Source organism: Falco peregrinus, chromosome 2 (genome assembly GCF_023634155.1).
Source record: "Falco peregrinus isolate bFalPer1 chromosome 2, bFalPer1.pri, whole genome shotgun sequence".
Taxonomy (NCBI): domain Eukaryota; kingdom Metazoa; phylum Chordata; class Aves; order Falconiformes; family Falconidae; genus Falco; species Falco peregrinus.
In genome coordinates, this window is record NC_073722.1 from 122846536 (window position 1) to 122870772 (window position 24237).

The 24237-nt window shown below is 38.9% G+C and overlaps 1 protein-coding gene across 14 annotated transcripts; it reads left to right on the plus strand.

Annotated features, from left to right (window-relative positions):
* The first annotated feature begins 70 nt into the window (after positions 1 to 70).
* On the plus strand, positions 71 to 16404 carry ZNF207 (zinc finger protein 207). Of its 14 annotated transcripts, XR_008745548.1 has the most exons (13): positions 88 to 278; positions 1849 to 1975; positions 2404 to 2542; positions 3147 to 3317; positions 4005 to 4080; positions 4569 to 4616; positions 6926 to 7026; positions 8154 to 8314; positions 10423 to 10665; positions 11371 to 11533; positions 11717 to 11900; positions 12124 to 12203; positions 16351 to 16404. XR_008745548.1 is itself a non-coding variant. In XM_055794169.1 (12 exons), the coding sequence occupies exons 1-11, from the start codon at positions 238 to 240 to the stop codon at positions 11875 to 11877; spliced, it is 1431 nt and encodes a 476-aa protein (XP_055650144.1). In that variant the 5' UTR covers positions 88 to 237; the 3' UTR covers positions 11878 to 11900; positions 12124 to 12468. The 14 variants fall into 14 exon arrangements, 13 of the variants coding, with proteins under 13 accessions (XP_005237592.1, XP_027642654.1, XP_027642652.1 ...); XM_055794169.1 differs by lacking the exon at positions 16351 to 16404 and having other exon boundaries at positions 12124 to 12468; XM_005237533.4 differs by lacking the exon at positions 16351 to 16404 and adding an exon at positions 9144 to 9236 and having other exon boundaries at positions 3150 to 3317; positions 6926 to 6996; positions 11717 to 12468.
* Positions 16405 to 24237: the final 7833 nt, after the last annotated feature.

Here is a 24237-nt window from a genome sequence, read left to right on the forward strand (position 1 = left end):
GCACGATGGGAGCGGCCGAGGGGCGGCCGGGACCGCCGGGAGCCCGTCACGTGGGCACTCCCTCCCGCCGAGCCGCGGTGCAGGCTGGGAGCTCGGAGGCGGTGGCGCCAGGCGGGACCGTGGCGGCCATTTTATGTCTGCTCGCTCGCTTCTCTGAGGAGGCTGCTGTGGGCGTTGCGGCTCGCGGGGGAAGAGCTCGGCTGTCTCCTTTCTGTGTGAGTTGGGGGCGCCGCTGCCATGGGCCGTAAGAAGAAGAAGCAGCTGAAGCCTTGGTGCTGGTATCCTTCTCTGTGGGATGAGGCGGTTGTGGGGCGTTGAGTGGGGGAGGGGAGCGGCCTGGCTCGGTCGCGTCTCGGTTCCGTTCTATCCCGTTCTCCCCTGGGCTGCTCGCTCTCCTGGGACGGGGCTCATTCCTCCTCTCCACGTCCGTCACGATTTGGCTCCGTGCTTGGTGTTGTCCCATTTCTGTGCTCTTCAGCGCGGGGATGGGGCCTGGTCCGTGCCCTTCCTCTGCCCCGCCCCCCCTCCCCCTCGCGCGGCCTAGTCCGTCCGTTTCCGCCTCTCTCACTTGAGGCCTCGGCCTCGTCCGATCCGTGAAGCCGGAGCAGGCCGCAGCTTCCCGGCCGGCTGGCTCTGGCGCTCCGGTGGCGGATTGTCGGGATCGTGGACAAAATGGAGAACACTCTTTAGGCCCCGGGGGGAAGGATGTTAGCGGAATACAATAATAGTTTTTCAAGAAGTATTGGGGCGGGTGTAGTTAAGACACTTTTTTTAAAACTTTTTTTTTTTTTCTTGGCTGGGGGCGGCTTTCAAATTGCAATTGTTGCATCAAAGTAGTTATAATTTCTCAGATATCTCAGTATCTTCGATCACTCCTTTAGAATCTGCTTTGTGTTGGGGGGTGATTACAGTTTTATCTTTTCGAGTGCTAAAATGTTTTTGCCCGGTCTGAAATTGTTTAATAAAGGAATTTATAAGTTGCTCTGAGATCTTTTACCGTTTCGTGTTGGAAGGCATCTGTCCTACTACCCATATTAGTTTCAGTTACTTTAGTGTGAGGGATGCAAGACACACATTGTATTAAAAAGGAACCGCTAATAAATAACAAATGTCTATTTGTCTCACTTAGGAGGATATGTGTGGAGTGTTTGCTGAAATATTAATGCCGACCTGCCAGAAAGGAGATCGCAGTTTGTCTCTTCTGTCACATAGATGTCCAGAAAGTTCTTTGCTTATAATCTGTTTAGAAATAAAAAATTCTTTAACGACAGCAGTAAATTATGCAGTGTCATAAGAGTTGGTAGCTGGATAAGTGAAAAAAGAAAGGAATTTTTATTTTAAACCTTTTTTTATGTTTTATAAATGTTAGTTACTCATACTTGTTATTAAATAGGCACTTATAAGTATTTAGCATCACTTACCTTTTATGGATTTCAAGTCTTATTTCTCCTTCAGTGCTTTAGCAACTTTATTTTAATCTATATGTATGCCGAGAAGGTATGAGTCCACTTGAAAAAAAACTAGGACTTGAAAAGCATGTGTCAAAGGATATGGGATCGAATGGTGATTCTGATTGCCTGCACACATCTTACCAGTTTGATATCTATGCAGAGGGAAATGCTGGGTGGGGGGGGGTTGGTTTCAGACTTCCGTGAAATATTTGTCATGCTTAGGATGCTCAGAGGTGCTCCCTATACTTTTGGTTTTTGTTTTGTGTGGTGGGTTTTTTGGTTGGGGTTTTTTTTTTTTTTTTTTTTTGCTTTAGGACAAATCAGTGATGCAAATTAGCTTAGTGTTATATAGAAGGTCACTTTCAAGTTTCTATATTTCCTTAACAGTCTTCAATAGGTATTGTAACAGGGATTTTGATGATGAAAAAATCCTTATACAGCATCAAAAAGCAAAGCACTTTAAATGCCATATATGTCATAAGAAACTGTATACAGGACCTGGTTTAGCTATACATTGCATGCAGGTAAGAGGTTTTAGGCTTATATAAGCTTTTCTTGACAGTTTCTAGAATTGGAATTAATAGTAAAGGTGGGGGGTTGGGGGCATTCCAGAGTCTTAAAACTGATGAGAAAAACACACAAGTGGCCTGTTTCCAAATCAGGAGTCCTGCTGTGTCAGCAGTCATACGGAGAGTATGCAGTAGAGATCTCTGCTATCATTTTTGGGGTGTGGGAGGAGTGAAGGAATTGTATTGTCCTGGTGTTCAGGAGATAAGTTTATATAAAGTTTTAGAAGTTAATCTTAGTGATTGGGAAGCACATACCAGGAAAATACTTGGTCAGAGAGATTCTTCCCATTAAGGATATTCCTTTTCTATCGTGAACTGGCTGAAGAACACATAGAATCTTAACATGAATTGTGGTTAGAAAGACTTTTTCTTTTCCACTTTAGGTACATAAAGAAACAATAGATGCTGTTCCAAATGCTATTCCTGGAAGAACGGATATTGAACTGGAAATCTATGGCATGGAGGGCATTCCAGAAAAAGATATGGAGGAACGAAGGAGGTTACTTGAACAAAAAACTCAGGGTAAAGTGTAATCTAGCTAGTTATTTCCCTAGTCTGCTTCGTACTAATGCTAAGCTGTGTGGTAGAGGCCTCACTTCTGAGCGGGGTAAGGGTTGGGTTTAATGCATTCTGACTGCAGCTCTAGACATTTGCCAGTCACGTAGGTTGAGAGAGATTTTTCTTTTCCTGTTCAAAAGTAGCTGCATGCCAGTGCAGCTATAATAATTATCTAATGATTGTTGTGATCATGTTCTTATTTTTGAGGGTAAGGTGAGGAAAGGCCTGGGGTGATAGAAGCCTTGATGACACCCAAATACTTGATTTCTTTGCTCTTAAAGTATACCTTTGTTTGAATTGTTTTGGTTTATTCTGGACAGCATGACGCTGCCATATGAACGAAGACCCCCATGTATGTTGAGGGTTATTACAGTGTGTCACTTTCTTTGCCTTTGTTATTCGTATGTATAGGTAGGCTCACATAGTTTTTCATCTTTGTAATTATATGAATTGTTGAACACGCAGAGAAGATTTGAATTTTATGTTTTTCATTCCAACTAGAATACACCAGACAAAACTAATTTCATAGAATATAATTTGCCTTCAGTCTGACCATTGTACTCCTTAGCAGAGAGCCAGAAAAAGAAACAGCAGGATGATTCGGATGAATATGAAGATGATGAATCTGCAGCTTCAACTTCATTTCAACCCCAGCAAGTTCAGCCACAGCAGGGGTATGTTCCCCCAATGGCACAACCAGGTTTGCCTCCTGTGCCAGGTGCACCAGGGATGCCTCCAGGTGAGATGGTGTTTCAATGCTAAAAAGCTGAATAGAAACTCAATTTGCTGCTTATATACTGGAGAATTAATCTGGCCTTTCTAACGCTGGGTGGTAGAGGTCACAGAATAGTTTTGTGAGGTGCACTTAAGCAGTTTCTTCTTTTTCTTGCCCCTTCTGTGTGTGTGCATGTCTTCCTTTGTGAAGTAGATGAAGACACCTAATACTTGCACCTAGATTGAAGGAATATGGTGGTAAGACAGATTTGTACTTTAAACATAAGTCTACCAGTGATACTTGGTGGTGGTATTTTGTAGCGAGATTCTGGAAACAGCAGAAAGCCTGGCATATATCTATCTAGAGACTGCTGACACCGAACAGGCAGTTTATACACAGGCAACAAATATATCGAGGAGAGAATTTTGATCAATGACAGTGAGCGAAAACTGGTCTCGTTTTGTGTAATGATAAGGCATGTTCTTTGGAGACTACTGAGAAAACTTACACAGTCTCGCAGGGCTGATACAATGAATCTTAAGTCAGATTTGCAGATGATCCTTTATATTGCATTGTTTGTAAGCAGTGTTATTTCAAAAATCAATCTTTTGGAGCTCCTGCAAAGCATTTTTTCCAGTCTAAATTTATTAGATGACATTTGTTAGCAACTGTGTGTTGTCAGAGTTGTTTAAAATTTATTTTTCTTTTAAGGTATACCACCATTAATGGCAGGTGTTCCACCTATGATGCCTGGAATGCCTCCAGTTATGCCTGGAATGCCACCTGGGTGAGTAGCAAGAAAGACTTAATATTACATGTTCATACTGTGCATTTTAAACTGTAACAGAAAAAGTAAGGCTAATTAGGAAAATGTACATAGGAACCTGTGAACCCTGTAACCTTAATATAAAGGCTCACCAAAGAACTGGATGGCTGTAAACCAACATTAAAAATATGACCAAACTCTGAGTTTATGTATAAAGTATGCTGCCTTTCTCCTAACTTTACTGAGTAGTAGTATAATAATTTAAAGTTTTGTTGTGTTGGTTTAGAGCCTCCTGTGAACCCTGTTTCTTTGTATATTGCACGTATGTTGTGCACCTGGTTATCAGTCATCAGCCTAACAGGAAAAGATACTGGATAGTTTAAATTCTGGTATTTTGGGCAAAAGTAAGATGTTGGTTTTTATGTTTGTTTGGGGGTGACACCATACCCTATCACAATGTATTTGGAAAATCACAGTTAGATTTTTGATTTTGTCATAAATTTTCACAGATTACATCAACAGAGAAAATACATGCAGTCATTTTGTGGTGGAAACATGTAAGCATCTCGTTAATGTAATTCTAGGTACATTCATTATGCCATTTTTTGTCGTGTCTTTGATAAACTTGAAATTGTCTTACTGAAAACCTCTGAATATTGCCTAAGAATTTGGGGGAGATGTCTGGTTAGGTTTTGTTATTATAATTATACACATTATATTATTATAATATAATTATACACATTATATTATAATATCTGAAGTTTTTATGCTTTAGCTAAATGAATATTACAAAGCTATATAATAGGAGAAATGCATTCTACAAAATATTAACCAAATAGACCCTTAGGCACTTACAGCCTCTCTTGAAGCAGAGTACAGCTCCATGTGCTTGAACCTTTACACTGCAGGACATACTGCAGGAACTTTGTTTCTAAGTTCTGAAGTTCACTCTTAAAGGTTGCTCTCTTTGGTGACACAAATACTGTTCTAATAGTCTTTGAATTTAAAAATCATGTTGTAGTTGAACATCATGTGGATGCTCGTCATGACTGGTTTTCCTGGGTGGAAACTGAGCTGAGTTTTAGCAGGCTTGCTGGTGCTTAGTCTTTCTTAAACTCTGTTAGCTTGAGGTGAATGTAATACCATCTAGTAAAAGACACAGACTAATTTGCAAAAAATTCACTGCGCTTCCATTTGCGGGGAGGAGGTGGTGTGTGTTGCATTATGATAGTTTAATCTAAAGTTTTGCTTACTTAACGTGATGATCTTTTACAAAAAATAAGTAAAGAAGAATTAGGACCTAGGGACCTAGGAAGCAACTTTAGGTTTTAGTGTGGCACTAGTTCTAGTACTATCCCTGCAGTTTCTCTGAAAGTCATCTTTCTGGGAGCAGCAGGCAGCAAGCATCCAGCACTTTTTTTTTCTTTTTTTTTCTTTCCCCCCCCCCCCCCCCCCCCAACTGATGGTTGTCAGAATGGGTGGCAAGACTGACTTTGCCTTCTCCAACCATTAACCCAGAAAAGGGTTGATGGTACAGTGTTCCCAGTCATTACTGCTGCTGCTTTGGTTTTCTTTTGTAGCAGTGGTAGACAAGTTGAGAATAAAAGTAAGACTGGGTAGCTGTTTGCTTTGCAGAATGAATGCCTGCCTGCTCATGATGAGTTCTTTCGATTTTTGAAACAGGAATGGTGAAGGTATCTTGACTTTGTCATACAAATAGAAACTACTTCTTAGTGGGGGTTTGGTGTGCATTTGGCGGCTACATATCTGCTTATTTTGCTAACTAAAGTAATAAGCATTCCTTTATTTTGTTTCCCTGATCTGGCTTTGAGTGTCTGGAAAATTTAAGCAAACTTGGTTTGTTCCCTGTGGAGGAATCATACCTATTCATCTATAGCTTCCCAATTTAGAAGTATTTAGTATTGTAGACAGCTTAATTTTTATGGAGTTGCAGCCCTGTGCGGGAGGAATTTGCTTATATTAAGGGTTGTATGTATGGTTTAGGTGGGGGAACATGTATTCATTTGTAGTATGGTTTAGTAGATAAGGATAAGAGGAGTTGTTTAGATGCCACCTTTCTGTGAGGAAATACAGAGCAATTTTTTTTCTCCAAGAATCGGCAGCAAGGGGAAAAAAAACCCCAACAACTTGTTTTTAATATAAAGGAAAAACATGCCATAATGAGGATTTGTCATTAAAAAAAATAATTAAAATCCCACTTTTCTATCCTTAGTGTAGGGAATATTTACTGTAATTAAAACTCCAGAGGCTTTCTTATGCTGTGGTCTCTGCTTTTATCAGTATTTTCTGGATATTTTTATAGATTTGGGTTGTCTGCCATTGACTGGAGGAAGGAGAATATGTTAAAATAGCAGGAGGGTGCTATAACCAGTAGTGGACTTGTGGTGTCAGAAAGGAGTAACAGCAGATGTACAGTGTTTTAATGTGATTGGAGTTAGCTGGTTTTCCTCCTTTCAAATTTTCTGAGAGTATACTGAAATCGGATTCTTGTAACTGCTGAAACTAGTAGCCTGAAGTAGATTTCAAGGGAGACACCAGTTTTGGACCTCTGATAATAGTGGAAGTGAAAGCTTTAGGAATTAAAGTTCAAATGAAAAGTGTTTGGAGAGGGGTATTCTTGGTTTTGGTGGGTTTGGGGTGTTTTTTTTGGCTTTTTTAGTAGTTGGGGTTTTTTTTCCCTTGTTGTGCAAAAACATTTCCAACTGAGGAGTCAGCTGGTTTTCAGTTGCCTCTGGAGGTTCTTGAAATTCTTTACTGTAATTTTTTTATCTAATACAGGTATGTGCCAATTGTCTTAATGGTTTATCATGAGTGTTCATACCAGTGCTCATTTTCGGTTTCATAGGATGATGCCAATGGGTGGAATGATGCCTCCTGGGCCAGGAATACCACCTCTTATGCCTGGTATGCCACCAGGTAGGTCAGGGTTGTCGAACTCGTACTATGGTGAGAGCTATTTTTTTTTTTTTATTATTTATTTACTTATTTATTTGCACTTATATTTAGGATTTATATAAAGAATATACAGACTTATGCACCACCTTGGTGTGGATTGATTGCCACAGAAGCCACTCTTTTGTGCGTAGGTGAAGGGCTTGATTTATGGCTTTTGATTATTAAGAATTATCTGTGTTTGGTACCATTGTGAAGGTAAAAGCCAGAATGTAGTTAACTCTTCCTGTTGCACTTTCTCTGGCTTTTGTATTGCCAAGTCTCTCTTAATCCCTTTTTTTGATGTCTGTGGCTGCAGCTGAAAAATTGTAGTGATTGAAAATGTAGGAAATGAGAAAAAATGTTGGTGGTATACCCAAGTAAACCTGCTGTGTGAAGAAACTAACTGAAATGTTGGTGTCTTAACCATGGCTAGAAGAGATGTTTATTGATTAAGCAGCGTTAAGTTTTGAGGGTGTTCCACCTGAGCAGCAGCTGTGCTGTGACAGCTTGAGGTTAGCAGGTTTCCCTGTATTTCTTACTGGAGGAGGAGGCAAGCCAGTAGGACAGTTACAGCCTAGTTATCCTGCACAGTAGTATGATGGGAACTCACGCAAGCTGTTAACTTCCCATCTCTGAACCTCTCCTAGAGCCTCACGTGTAAGAAGTGCATGTATTGTGGTGATAGGCTACAAAAAGTAGCCCTGTGTCACTGTTGCACTGTGCTAAAGACCCACAGCAAAGCTAATTTGTGTTACTATGGTCAAAGTTCTGGTACGGTTCATGATGGCTGCATCTTATAAGTCTTATCCATGCACTTGGAAGCATAGGCACAGTGTGTTGGAAACAGTTACTGTGTTAATTGTGTTGATTTACTGAGAGTATAAACTTCCATCATTGAAGCTGTACTATAAAATACAACTTAATTCAGTATTGCTCTGAAGTGTTTGAGGTTATTGCCTATGCATGGACATTTATTGGTGACTGCTGGTGATACCCTTTGTCACGTTTTATTTTCCTGTTGCCTTAAAAATCCATCTTCCTTTGGGGAGACACTGTTTTAAGAAACACTGTGAACAGAATCCTCTAAAGGAATACTCTTCCTTCAGCCTGATTTTTAACCAGATCTTTGTGGTTTGTAGGTATGCCACCGCCTGTTGGTCCTCGTCCTGGGATGCCTCCAATGACACAAGCACAGCCTGTTACAGCACCAGGCATTCTTAACAGGCCTCCAGCTCCTGCTGCATCAGCACCTACCCCCCAGCCTCCAGTTACTAAACCACTCTTCCCAAGTGCGGGGCAGGTAAGGTATCTCATAACCTGGAAGCTATTGTTATATTCTTCAAATTGCCCCTGTGTCAACAGTGTCTATTCTTTATTATCAAGGAGGCCCAAGAAATGACGGGTTAAGTTTCTTACTTGTGTTGATTCTAAGTTTAATTCAGTGTAGTGCTTGAATTAATTTTGAAAGGTTGTTTTGTTTGTCTTACAACAGCAATGAAACCAGACAGAAGTTCTGTAACCATGGGGGGACGAAAGGAGTAGGCAAAACTTTGCTTAATCCCTTTAGTTTGTCATTTATTAAGGGCGCTTTGGGTGGGTGAAGGGATCTGTTAGCTACAGGACTCTGATTGCCTAGAACATCACCGGAAATTTCCAAAGTGTAGATCTTGATGTGACTTGTTCTCTCCTGTTCTTTTCATAATATTTTTACTGATAGATGATCAGTAATTTCTACTGATAGATGGACTAACTTAATTTATTCTGTAGTCCTGTTAAACGTTTCCTGAATTAGGAGTTTTTTTGCTTTAAATAACGTTCAGGAGTAAGTTAGGGTAGTAAAAATTCTAAGTGTTTTGGGGAGGGAAGTGGGGAATGGATAGTGGCTTGTGACCTCTGCCTTTTGATTTCTCTTGTGTATAAGCTGTGAAGTTTTTACTTACTTTCAAGTATGTTGCAGAAAACTTCGTAGTGTACTATGTGCATTTTGGACTTCTGCAGGGAAGGTAGTTGTTTACAAAACCATAGTCCTTTCATAAGAAAGGACTTGAGCATAAGAAATCCTTTCATCTGGATACTTTCCACCCATTTGTTTGGAGACTTTTCACTGTTTCCTTTCTTTTATGCTACAGATGGGGACACCTGTCACAAGCTCAAGTACAGCTTCCTCCAATTCAGAAAGTCTGTCAGCATCTTCTAACGCTCTGTTTCCTAGCACAGCACAAGTACGCAGGAAGTCACAGTTAAAACAAATTGCTTTGCAACTTAACCCTTTGGACCGTTCTGTAAAAGCTAAAATTGACTAAACATCTTCAGATAATTTCTGTTATATTCCTGATTATGTTTAGCTGGGAAAACTGCAGAGTCCTTGATTGTGAGTTGCATCTTACTAGAAATAAGCATGTCAAAGTGCCCAATTTTCTTAGTGTAAAAGAATGAAATGTTACATCCTGGTTCTAAAGGGTTAAAAAAGCATGAAAGCAGTTAAATGCATTTTAGTGGGCAGTGGTTAGCTTGATGCATGGTGAAGGCTTTTTAGTTTGTTGTTTAATATGGTACATCATAACGTAGGGAATTTTGTAATGTGCGTTGTGTGCAAAAAATTGAAATACTTTGTTTTAATTGGAAAGTTCAGGTAATTGTAAATGTGCAGTGACTAGAAACAAGCATTCTCTCGTAATTAAAGCTTGCTTTGGAGATCGCTGCATCTTCAGAGAAAGCTTGGTGAAGCAAACTTTTCTCGTCTTAACAGTTTTAATCTAAGAAAAAAGCAGGAAAGATGAGATGCTGGAATCTAGTGAACCTCATCTGCCTTCAGCTGATCATTTACAGGCGAGGCTAAAGATTTATAGAGATAATAGTACTCTGAAAATATTGCGGTGTTTTCATAGAGAGAACACTTAAAACAAAAACCCAGACCCAATAGAGGTTTCTTAAATATTGAATGAAAACATTTCTTAAATACCTAATTATAATGAATACTAACATTTTGAGCTGTACTTTAAACTAATGGTTGCTGAAGTATGCTAATAATTTAGTGAGGTCCAATGAATTTATACTAATAGGCTCTTAAAAAAACCCAGTGATTCAGGAAAGATTTAGACACTTACCAGTGTTTGAGATTAAAAATTTTGATAGGGGGGGTTTTTTGTTGTTGTTCCTTTTTTCTAGTTGTGCCTTTTGACCTGCAAATTGTAGACTTTCCAATTTGTGTGTGTGTGTATGTGTATATACTGGGGTTTATTTTGTCTTGTTTTCAGTTGCTGTAGTATGCAATAAGGCTGAAGTTTACTTTTGTCAAGCTTGTTATAATTGCGTATCTCACTGGAAGCTTTCAGAGGTCTAACAGACATCATTTAAGTTTTCTTACGCTTTGAGAAATAAATATTGATCTATCTCTGTGTTTCACAGGCTGCAGCAGCTGTTCCAGGTCCAGTTGGTACTGATTTCAAACCTTTGAATTCTACACCTGCAACAACAACAGAACCCCCAAAACCTACATTCCCTGCTTACACGCAGTCTACAGCCTCAACCACTAGCACGACAAACAGTACTGCCGCTAAACCAGCTACATCTATAACAAGTAAGCCTGCTACCCTCACAACCACCAGCGCAACCAGTAAGTTGATCCATCCAGATGAGGATATATCACTGGTAAGTTAAAATATTTTCATTGTCTTCCTGAAAAATGCAGTTTATGCTGATAGGGCTGATTAAATAGAACTTCTATGCTCTGCGTTATGTGTATCTTAATAACAGTGAAAGTGCAAATTGTGGAGAGTTCATGTAACAGAACCACACATCAAGAAAACTTCTCCAGTTGCAAAGCGATGGCTGGCAGGTTGCAGTGATCTTGCTGCAGATCTAAGCCTTATTTCTGTTGGTGATAGGAAATTACTTAAAATATAATTTGGACTTCTGTTCAGTGTGTGAGTTAAGCTTGGAAGTTAAATAGATGTAGGTAATGAGTGTAGGACAGAAGGCTTAAGTTTGAAGTGGTTTTGGTGCTTTTACAGCAGTCAGAAGTACGTATTTATGGATAAAACAAATGAACCTTAACTTCAGGTATCTTTAGATTTGTATTTTGGCTTTGCTGTTTCAGCTTATTAAGGAAGAAAAAAAAGGCTTTCCTCAGCGGAGGGAGGAAATGCATGCAGAATGATAAATTGGCCAGTGTTAAACAGTTACTTTGAAGGAAGGGGGGGAAAATGCAAACGGGACTGTGTATTGTTACTAGTAGCAGTCTTTGAACTTGTAAGGAAGTTGAAATAGCTAATACCTGTGATCTACTTTGTTACACTTTCATTTACTTTGCTTTTAGTCTTGCAATGTGTTATGGTGGTCTGTTCCTGGTTTTAGGAAGAGAGAAGGGCACAGTTGCCTAAATATCAGCGCAATCTTCCTCGGCCGGGACAGGCTTCCTTGGGTAATCCACCAGTTGGACCAATTGGAGGTATGATGCCACCACAGCCAGGAATTCCTCCACAACAACAAGGAATGAGACCTCCCATGCCACCTCATGGTAATCATGTTTCCCAGCTTTCTTTTCTTGAAAAGACTTGTTTTGGCTATAAACTTTTTTTTAAAACCCAGTGGCATGTACTGGCAGGGGCTTGAAGCTTTTCACAAAATGAAACTTCTGCCCATTATTAAAAAAAAAAATAAAAAAAAAATCTTCTTTGCATCTTAAATGTTCTGTTTATAGGTCAGTATGGTGCTCATCACCAGGGCATGCCAGGATACCTTCCTGGAGCGATGCCCCCATATGGTCAGGGACCTCCGATGGTGCCCCCTTACCAAAGTGGACCTCCTCGACCTCCAATGGGCATGAGACCTCCTGTAATGTCGCAAGGTGGCCGCTACTGATGCTACTACACACGCTCTAATAGGTTTGGAGATTAAACCTTTTCTCATCTTGTGCTGTTAATATAGCCGAGCTTCCGTCAATTAAGGCTTCATTGTGACTTTAAAAAAAAAATAAGTATCTTCCCACATGCAAGGAGCTATTGGACATTCTTATTTTACACGGGAAAAATTATTTGGAATAATAACAGGAACTTTTCCTGATGTTGCAATTTATACTGTATGGCTTCTTTTTCATGTTTCATCTAGGTTTTTAGAAGTGAAGTATAGTAAATATGGTTCGTTAAATTGTGAAGGCGCTGGAATTACATGAACATACCACCTTAAAGGCAAGTTCTGTAACATTATGTTGCTATTTGTGAAATGATGCCTTCACAGCACTTCAAGTGCTGTTGGACTTCATGTCCCCAACATAGGTTGGTGAGGGCTGTAACTGTTCCCAACTACTTGTACATTTAAGTCTGAACTTGTAACAATATTTAATGTATTTAGAGTTCTTCCTGTTTCAGGGTTTAAGTAAACTGACCCACTAAGGTCGTGTGACTTTTCTGTACTGTTATAAACTTCATTGTAATAAAAGAAGAGAAAAATTTATATGCCTTTTCATTCATGACCAGCTGTGGACAACTGCCTGAAAGGTTTGTACAGATGCATGCCATGGTAGCTGTTGGTGTAATGAACACAGTTATTGGTGCTGTTTTGATAAAATCTGAACTACTTATTCTAAAATTAAGTGACTCCTTAGCTGCACATCTGAGTAGACAAAGACCTGTACACTTATTAACTGACTCCTCAAAAATGAGGCTGCAGGAGGCACATCCTAACTCTTGGTTGTAACTTTTCTTAATGCATATGTCTTTATTTGTGCTTTCATGTCCTCAATAAATTTGAAACGGATTTCTAGTCTGGCACTTGAAGGATGTAAAAGTGATTGCTCTAGGGTACATCCTAGTGCCAGATGTGTCCTGTTAGTTCACTCTTTTGACTGACTCTTTTTAATGTGCAAATGCATATGAATTTCAGGAGCCTTTTAGATGAAGATTTCTAGAAGCTTAGGTGCATGTCACATGGGTGAGTGACTTCCAGTTGATGTTGTATTGAAGTTGACCTGCAAAAGAGAAAAAGTAGCTTGACCTTCTCAGTGTATAAAAGAGACAGGCAGAGGGCAAGAGTAGTATGTTATATGCTTTCTTTTACTTTAAATATTGGGAATTTCAGATCTCGGCAGAGTCTAAAAGATGAGCCATCTGATTTTTTTTTTTGTGCTATGATCTGGCTGTTGGCTGAGTTTCTTGAGCCATTTAATGACAGTGTCTAGAGTAAGAGACCTTTTTAATCAGTTCTCCTAATTACAGTTATCAGAGAGGTCTTCCCCTTAGGAATTAGTCGCTTAATAAGTGTAGAGGGATAAATTACTGTCAAGGTTATAATTCTCTGAATGTTTAACAATGCTGTGTTAGGGTGCTACATTTCTGATGAGAATGAAAATGTAGAGGGAAGCTTTTTGGAGAGAAGTGAGAGCTTCCCTGGTCTCTTCACAACGGGGGAAAACAGGAGTTGTTAATTTTTCATTTGCAGGTCAACTTTAAATACATGTTCCAGCCTCAAGCCTTATCTGTGCAATTTAATTTCTGGGGATATCTCTTCTTTTAGGATAATTAGAAAGATTATCAGTATTTTTGTGTCAGTTTGTTCCATAGATGTTTTTGTAGTTGGTGGAGTTTCTTCACTTAATTATAGTACTGAGCATTATGGCTCTTTTTCTTGAAAGTCCTGGGGTTTTTTTAGCCACACTTAAGTACTTCATGTGGCTTTATTCTGTACTGTCTCTTAATAGCCCAGAAATACAGTACAGCTAAAATAATGTGGTGTCTCTCAGCTTCAAACCTGGGGTCATGGAATAGCTCATAAAAGCATCCAGTACAGGCTGATTACAGCTGAATGGCCTTAGTTTACACATTAAGGATTGTCAGGCACTTGTTCTGAAGTGTTGAGCAGTTTTAAGACCATAACTCCAAGCCTCTGTTGAGAAGCAGTTCTCTCTGATCACTGGTATCTGCTGATCACCTGTCAGATGTGCAGTATTTGGCTTGCAAATGTGCTGAGTGGGCCTTAATGTCAGATCTTCTGTTAGCTCTTCATCTTGCTTTATACATAAATCTAACAGATAAAACTGTTTTGCTAAGGCAATGCTTTTATACTCTGGTTTTCTTCTGTTTATCTAATAAGGATGATAACAAAACACTGGAGAGATGTTTACAGTGTCTTAGATTCATGCTTTTTGTAATACTACACATAAAATTCATATATTATAAATTGATCTTAACTTCTGCTTTTAAAACTACAGAACTTCTTGCTTTTTCTGAAGATCATATTGCTGCTGTAAGGATGCTTTGCCCTTCTGCCCCTAGTAAAGTAAATACCTTCTTCCTTTGGTGTCTTTCTGTAACTTTCTGTATGTTGTTTTCAGACCCCTACTTTTCCTGGGATAAATACTTGAAAACCTTACTGCATGCACTGTTAACTCGGCATACTCTGCAAGTTGTATTAATTAAGAGTTTCCCTCTTTTAAATAGTGAATGTCTCATTGTTCCAATAGTAGTACCATTTTGTAGCTAATACTACATAGTTTGGATGCATTTTAAGATGGCACTTCCCTTAGTCGTGTTTTGATAATCTCTCAACTAAGTACTGCCACTTATTAGTTATATGGTATTTTAATAATCTTCAACAAGCAGGTAAACAACTTTTCCATGATTTTTCATGTGGATACTTACTTTCCTGCTTCTGTCATTTCTGTGCTGTAAGAGCTGTGACGTGGCTAGCTTTAGTTACTCTTGTGTCTCTTGTGTGTACTCTTCTGTGACCAGGCGGGTATTTCAGTGCGTATGTTTCTGTTGGTCCCTGCCTTCATTTCTGTGGATACTGCTTCTTAATGTTCAGAGAGTTGGATTTATGGTGCATTTTTCCAAAAAGAGGAAAACTACTTTGAATGTAGTAATTGCTTGTATAAAGGCAAAGGCTTCGTTTACAGTACAAAGTTCAATCAACATAGTTGTGCCAGCAAAATCCCTAATTAACGCAGCTTGCAGACAGCTTTGTGCTTTGGTTAATCTCTCCCAAGATTCTGCAAGAGATTGCAGAAAAACATCGATATATATTTGTTGCAGGACTCTAGTGATACAATTACGTAGGCAGAAGCTTTATTTTTCAGTTGTTGCCTAAATTTGCCATGGCAGATCTTACAATAAAATTAAAACTTGCAGGTGGGTTTTGATCAGTCTTTAAATTGGAATGTAATGCAAATGTTGAATACAAAAAAACAGGCTGCAAAAATAATGTTGAGGCACAGGTGGGAAAATATGTTTAGCAAAATATTTGGAATTTATGGCATCTAGGACTTGTTTAAAAGGTTCTAAATTATTTTATGCTTTGTCTCAATAATAATTATCAGAGGGTGATTTTTTAGAGCAAAAGGGATGAGACTGGCATGAAAGAACCTTGGAAAAGCCTGGGCTGGTTCTTCGGAAGTCTTGATGTGACTGTTTCGTACTGCCTTTAGAACATCTTTCTGCCTTTGGCAAAGGTTGCTTTAAATAAACCAGCTAAATTTTCAAGATTTTATGTGGACTAAAAATTTCTTCTGGAACTTTTGGATTATTTTTTTCCTTCCGCAGATGAGATTCTCAGGTGCTAATAAATTTGAGGCTGGGATGTATATGTAATAATTTCAGTGGTTAACTATTCCTCGCTCTGTGCATGCATGGGAAAATATAACAAGCTTCTAGAAACACATTCAGCTGCATCTGCCTTCTATGGTTTCTGCAATTATTTTAGCATATGGAGCTCTTGAACAGCACTTATATAGAATCTTAACTTTCTTAAAGCTTGGATAAAATTGAATGGAATATATAACCTGCAGTTATTTTATAGGAATAAAAATTCTGCATACAAGATAAAAAATAAAAGTATCAAGGTTACTTCAGATTTATAAACAGCAAGAAGGGCATTATGACTCTCCAGCTAAATTGAGACTGATACATCAGTCCATGAGCTGGGGCTGCAATTTAAAATGGTAACTAATGGCACTTAAAAATAATAGTAAATGTCTTAATAATTGTACTGGTCTAGCTTCTACATAAATACTAAGGTGAGGGCCAACACTTTCAGTGGCTGGTGGAATCTTTAACTCTACTTTTTGTGAACTAGTACAGTAAATACTATCAGTTATGGGAAAAATGCCCCAAAGCAACTGACTTACGTTCCATTGATCAAGATACAAAGCAAAACAAACTGTCCAATTCAGAAATAGCTACCAGCTGTAAAAAGTTTTGTTTGGGCCTAATAGGATAGGTGCTATAGCAGTCATTTTCTTTTGTTTGCTTGATCACTGGAATTTTGTTAACTTTGAATGCATGTCTTTCACTTAATTGGGTCATGTTTTTTCTAAAATTTAAATTTTTCTTCTTCCTATAGCCCTGCCATAGGACAGGCTGAGGCAGAGTCTCAGTGTTGCCCTGTTCAGTCTGAGGCAAGTGGGATTTATTTTATTCATTCTGGGGGCTTTCACAGCTTTATGGCTGTTGGATATTTATGTCCCCAAACTTGCAGCAAGTTTGGTGAAGGCCCCTAAATTTATTTTAATTTAGGTTTTTTATTCTCTTTTGGTAGATGGGCTCTATATTAATATTTATCTTTTTATTGTTGTTGTGTTTTTAAGAGTCTTTAGGGGGAGGGAACATGTTTTAAGATGTTTGTGTACCTTTTCTCTTAACGGAACAAGTTTCCTTCAAGGCTGCTCAGGTAGTCCTTGGTCACAATGCCCCCTCCCCCTCTCCCTGCATTGCATTTGTGCTGTATTTGTTTTTGGTAATGTGACTTTGTGTAGTTTCTGAACTAGTGACATGTAAATATCAGTTACTAATGTTTCCTCTTCTGGGGAGGTGTATTGAAGTACTTAAAATATGTTGGCTTTAACTAGTAAAGTGACATTTATAGTCACAAAATTGTGTAGCCTAAACTATAGAGTAGTTTCCTGGGAGGAGGTTGAGAGATTATTACTGCTGCATATGTGAGCTGCACCACAACAAATATTAATGTAGAGCCCTATGAAGAAATCGAGATTCAAGTTGGTGAAGTAGAATAGAAGAATGAGAAACCACAGCTGCAGATCTTTTTGGTTTGTCAGGTTCAGGGAAAACTTTTTCATCAGTGACTCGAATACACCGAATGACAATATTTTGGCTGTTGCAACAATATTGAAAGTAATGGCACTTTTTTGAAACTTTGTGGAATTCTGTCACATGTTCAAAATTTGCTTAGGTATATGCTTATCTGAAGTTCCTTCTTTCACACAGTGACTAGAAAAAATTCCACCCTTTGTAAAGAGAAATGAGCTGTAGCGTTGCTGCTCACTTTGTTGCAGATACATTGGCTTTGAATGCTTGAGGTTGCTTAAAGACACTGCAGCTTTCAGAAGAACAGGTTTTGTCCCAGGAGGTCTTGCAGCCTGTCAGCAGTGAAAGAGAAAATTAACAAATGTTGGGGGTTGGGGTTTATAGCTTTTTACAATTTTTGAGATCTTTTTAAGATTTGTGGGTTTTGATGAGCATAGACTCTGTTTCATTTCTTCAAGATTTTACTAAATAATGACTCCCATATGGTTTCCAGTAGCTTTAATTAAAGGATAGAGTTGTAATTCTGAAATTAGTCATGAGAGTGGATTTCACATTCCTGTTGTACTCTTCTTTGTTTGTACTCTGCCCTTTGCATTTTTCCCCTAAAAGCGCCCCCCCCCCCCCCAGATAGTCTAGTCTGACTGGAAAATTGACGTGTCCTATGTTAACTGTTTCAAAATGATTACTCAGCATGGTGTTGCTTTTCTAATTCTCATTGTGGTGCTGCCCATTATAACAGTGAAGATGAGAACAACACTTCAAGGTATACTACTGCAACCAATATTTACTGTTCCACATACTTAGCCTATAGGAGCGTTTGGCTTGGTTCTTGCTACCTTAGACATCCTAGAGAAATTGTGTAACCAAAAATGATATGCAGTATGGGTATGGCTTGTACTTCTTGCTTTAAGTATCTGAATCTCTTAGACTCAAAGTGAAAAATAGGCAAATTTTGACTGCCTGGTACTGAGCTTTGTTATCTGTTTCATTTAAGACCGATGCAGCACTAGGCAGTTTTTATCCAGCTACTAATACTCTGTAATCAAGCACACAAGGCTACAGTTCAGATACGTGTGCTGTCTTGTGTCCAGTGGAGTACCCTACTTAGATCCACACTCGGGTTCTGTCTTACAAATTGATACCCATTTTGATTTCGGAGGAATTGCTTTGATCTGTTCTTGTTGAAGGTAACTAGATTTGACATGCTCATGGAAAAAATGTCTCCAAAATTCAGTTCCTGTTTTCACTGTGTCATTGTTTAAGCTCTGTGTACTAATACTTCGGAGCAAATGAACAGTTTGTGATTCAGCATGTTTTGTGAGCAAAACGGCATTTCTCAGCACCATATCGCTGTAGATTTTTATTTTTTTTTTGGAAGCTGCTCTTAGACAATTCCAAGAAGATTAATTTCACACTATTTCTGAAAGATGCATTTGACATTAAGACAATACTGGAGGGTGTTACTGTGTGAATTAAAGGGGGGTTTTCCCTCTGGGTTTTCCTGCTACACCCTAAATACTACTTGTACTCTCTGACGGGTAGTTCATACATCCTTCGCTTCCATCCTTTTACATTCCTGTCCTTTCTGTAAGTCTTTAAAGGACTGGACAGGACAGGTCTTTTTTGTTCCCTCTTTGGAAGGCGGTAGCTTTAGCAGGCTACGTTCACGTTACTGTGATATGTTACCACAGACTAATGTTTGTCCTTACAAGTAATGATGTGCATTTTTCTTCAGTTTTGTCCTCGAAGATACACATTCACGTGCTGCTCTTTCTGGTCACAAGGATGGCATAATGGCTTTATGGGGTTTTTTTTGCTGGGAGTATTTCCTCAGCTATTAGACCAGTTGGCCTGTTACCTCTTTAAAACAACCTGTAAAACTTTCATCTGGTGCAAATCATTCATATTTTGCTCTTTTTGTGACGTTCTGTTAGTGGTGGTTTTGTCCCTGCCTCCTCGTGTGGATCTAAGGTGGATAGTTTTTTTACTATAGTTTACATTTACGCTGCAAATGAGATCTCTTTAGAGAGACTGAGTGAGTTTTTACTGACGCTCCGATATTGCAGCTCTCAGTATTGCAGCAGTCTGTCTGTCACAGTCGTACATCTCGCTGTTTGTGGAATTTCTTTTCTAATGATGTTAGTATTTTAGTGACATGACTTTATAGATACTAATGGAAGTAGGTATTGGGGAGTTCGGGTTTTTTAAGCTTAAGTAGAGGTACATACCTTTTCTTTTTTAAAGGGCAAGAATAGCTGATACTCTGCTAAATTGGGTGAATTTACACCCACTGTTTTTAATAAGAGAAGTGAAAGGGGGATGTGGCAAATAAAGTACATACCACACATGAAGTTTTTGGCTTGCTTTAGAATTGTGTGATGAGATCATGTTTCCTGTGCCTTGCCTAATACAGGTTGTAGCCCTTAAATACTCTGAGGAATAGGCTGATTACCTGCAGAAGAATTTATTATTTTTTAAGTGCATGTACTTGCAATTAAAGTAATCAGACCAATGAAATAATGGTAGTGACTGGGTTCTATAACAATGCAGCTGTCGGTGACTACCATGTTTTCCTGTAATAGTTGGGGGTGGGTAAATACTAGTTGAGAATTAAGAAATTTTGAGGCAGCTGTTGGAGGGCTCAGGATAGAATTGAAGTGACTCTGAAGTGTAACGTATATAGCAAACTTTTTTGAAGTTCTGAAAAAAGCTGAGTGTTCTCTTCCACACTCTAAAAACAGCAGCTTTATGCAGCCTCTTGATTGTCAGAGCACAGATTCTCATGAAGACTAGTAGAAGAAAATACAGTTTGAGTACAGTGCTTGTAGATTCTGTTGTATAGTGAATGCATTTTTAGTTTTGTCTTGTGAAGGTCTCTTTGAGGGAGCCAGGCCCAAGCTAGAAGCTTGTTGCTTTTTTGGACAGCCACATCCCGCCTTGAACCACAGGGTGCAGGATGTTACCCTCAGTCACGTGTTCTTAGCATCCTGGTGAGTCAGTGCTGACTGACTGAGGGCAGGTGTTCGTACACCTGTTCGCTGCTGTGAATAGTGAGGCGCTTCTGAGCAAGTGTGCAACAGCTTGTTTTATTTTTACGAGCTTTCTTGCAGGAGGAACAATCGGCAGCACTGCTCTTTTAATGCTGGGGGGTTTAACATCTCCATAAATACTGTCACGAGCTTGGTTTTTTTCTTAGGGATTAAAAGAAGTTTAAAAGTTTTGAGAAAATAGTAGAATTTTGATGCCAGTATAATCTTAAATAAAGAGATGAAGGCACAACTCTTGAGAGCTTGAAAGCTTCCTTAAAAATTCTCATGTAGCAGTTAAAGCATATATCTCTGTTAGCTGGCTGCCTTAGACCAGATTCAACTTCTGACATCTCAAGTTTTATTTCTTAAATTTTGTCTAAGTCTTAACAATGTCCCTAGGTGCTATTCATAAAGAGTGCATGTACAGAATTTTAACTTCTGCTGCCCTTAGTAGCCAATCTATAAATGGTTTCTGCTAGCAGCAATTTTGAATTACTAGAAATCACTGCTATACAATGAGAGGAAGCTATTTCACTGTCTCCCAACTTAGGACATTACATAATGCTTTGAGATGAAGGTGTCATGCAGAGCTTCTCTTTTTTTTTTTTTTTTTTTTTTTCTTTCTTTTTGGTCAAGTTATTTGCATATGTTACTTGCACTGAATTCTTCAGCTTCTTTCCCATAAATTTTCATGGAAGAAAATACATTTTACTCTTTCATTTGTAAAGTCTAGAGTAAGAAAACACACTTAATGAGACTGTTTAATGAAGGAACCTGGCAATGTAAGTATTGTAATTTCCTTTATGTTTGTGGTAGACAGCAGGATTACCTTGTTAAACTTCTGGCTTATGTATGAAAAATACCAGAAAATAAGAGCAAATTGAAAGTAGTTTTATAGTTGCCTTTACTTCATATGCTTTTCTTAAGCAACAAATTGCAGTAATTGAAGTTTGGCAGCTTTTTTAATGAAAAACTAAATTATGGGTTAAACTACTTGGTTTAATACAATTTGTGTTTCTGTTAACTAGCAGCAGAATTTCAGCATTTGCTACTTACTGGTAGAGAAGAAAAATTCCACAGCACTGCCAGTACAGGTTAGTTTAATCTGTAAGTACCTGATGTTCCTATTTGAAATAATTTGTTCAAATGATACCACTTAAATACATGAGGGGAATTCTGGTCTCTGAAATGTGAATGTATCTGTTATCTACTACTGTTTTCAGTAGTGAGTGAACGTCTAGATTTTTTTTTTTTAAGATCTGTAATGGTTTTAACTACAGTTATGGGTAGGTAATATCTGCAAGCACTTCTAAGGAAAATTTAATATGGAACCTTAACAAATTGCCATCAGTTACTGAAAAGTGTGAAGATCTAAAGTTGAAGTAACTTCTTCAGTAACATGCCTATTATAAAGAGGCTGTTTTATCAGTGAACCAATTATAGGATACTATATTTGTTGTGTTGGGGAATAAGCATTTCTGTTTGTAAGAATCCGTAGCAGTAATGTAATCTTTCTTTTGATTTTCTTCAGCTATTGCTAATTACTTTCTCCTACCAACAGATCTTTATTTTGTTAGGCCTGTAAGCCAGGACCTTGTTCTTCTTCTGCTTTTTTTTTTTTTTTTCCTCCTTAGCCCATTTCAGTACCTCAGAGGCTGCCTACAAATGTGGTTTTGCCCAGCTGTTTTACTGTATTCCAGAGTTACTGCTCTGCCTCTGTTCTTTTTTCTTAGGCTGTATTCCATATGCCTGGAAATTTTGGCACTTCGTTTTACAGAATATTTTACACTTTAAAAGAAAATAGAAGGGGGATTCTTTCTGATTGGATAAAACATGCAACCTTCTCAAGAATAGCAGCATATGTTTATTTTTATTTAAGCTTTGTGTACCTCATCTCGACATTATCAGCACAGGAGATGAAAACTTTCTGTGCAGCAGCAGGTAGCGTAGTTTCCCAGCTGGATGAGCTGTAAAGCACTGTGCTTTAGCTCGGCTCTGCAGGGCACGTTATCACATGGTCAATTTGAGGGGCTGACGACATCATCAGGGGGGTAATTACACAGAGGCTGGGTGCTGGGAAGGTCACACCAGTGTGGTGGCTGAACAGACACTTCAGTTTTGCCAGCTCATCTGAATGGTCTAGAGTAGTTTTGTGAGTGACTTGATGCTTCCAGCAGTATTGCTTGTTTTAGAATTTTGAAATCTTCTGCGACATGGCAGAATTCATTGTACTAACAGAAAAGTTCCCACGGGATTGTATCTTTCCAGGTTTTAGAATAGTTATGCTTGAAGCCCATCTCCTGGCATCTTCTCTACATCAGTTCTCAGTCATTCACTTAATATTTCTTTGTATGCAAAACTACCTACATGCAGATTTTTGAATAACGTTCCATAGGTGTTTCTCCCTAGAATTAAAAAAAAAAACAAACAGGAAAGTTGTGTAACAAAATTTGTAACTTTTGCCTGTATTTCCTAAATCTTAATGGCAGATGTGCATGAATAACAGGGATACCTTGCTGTGGGGCCATTATCCTATTAACGGAATGTGTGCATCTTCTTTTAGCTTCTGTGGTTCGCCCTCGTTGGTACTTGATGCAGCGCTCAGTAATAAGTTGGAATGAGCAACTGGTTGCTTTTGGCTGCTCAGTTACTTTGTGAAGTCTTAGTTTTGACAGGGGTTTGGTGCTGACCCGCACTACCTGTACACCAGCTTGGCTACCAGTGCGGATAAATAAAGGGTAGTGGTGGTTTCTAGTGTCTTATGAACAAAAGGTTTATTTGTCCAGGATAGGTGAACTCTGGTAGAACATCATCTCTTTCTGAAACTTTTTTTATGGCAATTAATTACGGTACTCTAAATTCTACCAGAATTTTATTTTCTTTTGAGACAAAGACCAAAATAACACTGGGAATGGGAGCTTTCAGAACCATGTGAGCAGTCTGAAGTTGTAGCTCAACTTCTGATACACGGTTGCAGCAGCGGTCCAGCAGCCCTCCTTCCCGGTTTGGTAGGCTATATATGGAACAGTGAGTCGTTTCACACTATTTCCATAGACTTCTGCTTAATGACTCCAGATCACCTCTTCACAGGTTCCGGTCACTGTGCAACAAACCCAGACTCCAAACTGGTTTTAGAACCTTCTTAAAAGTACCTTAAAGCACGTGACTGAATTATGTCCCCTCTCGGTAGCAGTACAGCCACAGAAGTTAGTGTGTCGTGAAGGTTTTTGCTGTAACTTGATACTGCTTTTGTGGAAGTATTATGGAAGGGATGAGACCATTGATCTTTTTTAAAAGACAGGTGGCAAAATACTGGTGTTGAATTTAATTCAAGAAAGTGAGACTGGTAAGTATGTGCATCACTTTAATGCATGCAAATAATAGCAACTAGCTTAATGTTATAGCATTTGATTTACAAAGAAGATATAAAGACAGTACAGAGCTGACATCATTTGCATCCATTGGGAGCCTTCTGTGAACTGTGTGCTTCAGGAATGGTCACTGCACATATATACGGCTGTAATGTGTGTCTGCCGCTTTGTAACAGCCTCTGATTAAAGAGAAGTGAACCACTGATTCTGTGTATTTTTTCTCTTCTTGAGGACCTATTTAAATTATTATTGCAACAAATGTTAACTGTTGCAAAGTGCGTGTAAGTATGAAGTCCATCTTCACTCATGTTTGGGTTTGAGTAAGTTTGTGCTAGCTCTCGGGTTGTTATATAAACTACAAACCTCATTTGTGTGTTGTGTGAGCTGTAGCTGGAGACGAGCAAATGAATCCTGACTTCTTAACCTGTAACTTCCTTTTGCTGCTGATCTGCTGTCCTGCTGCTGAACTGACTACACAAAAAATTTGACTAAGTTGGAAGATAAGCTGGAATAGTCGGGGGAGTATGGAGGGAAAATGTCTGACACTTTCATGAAAGCTGGTAGAGCGAGCATGCTGTGGAGTGGTCTGTTCTGAACTGTTTTAAAGCAGAATGCTGGAGAGATGCGTGTCCTTGCAACTCCTGTCTGCAGGACGAGAATGGATTACTGTGCTGGGCCACTTGGTCTCACTGTTTACACATAGATTGATTTCTAAAAGGTGGTAAAAGGAAGATAAATCCATTATTTTAATGCTGCACTACCTGGACCAACTCATGCTGGTTTGAA

Bases quoted from the DNA above. Each gene is read 5' to 3' on its own strand.
- ZNF207 (XM_005237533.4), top strand. From the start codon at position 238: ATGGGCCGTAAGAAGAAGAAGCAGCTGAAGCCTTGGTGCTG. The intron at 1,976-2,403 runs GTAAGAGGTTTT...TTTCCACTTTAG, and splicing joins TAGCTATACATTGCATGCAG to GTACATAAAGAAACAATAGA. The intron at 10,666-11,370 runs GTAAGTTAAAAT...TCCTGGTTTTAG, and splicing joins CAGATGAGGATATATCACTG to GAAGAGAGAAGGGCACAGTT.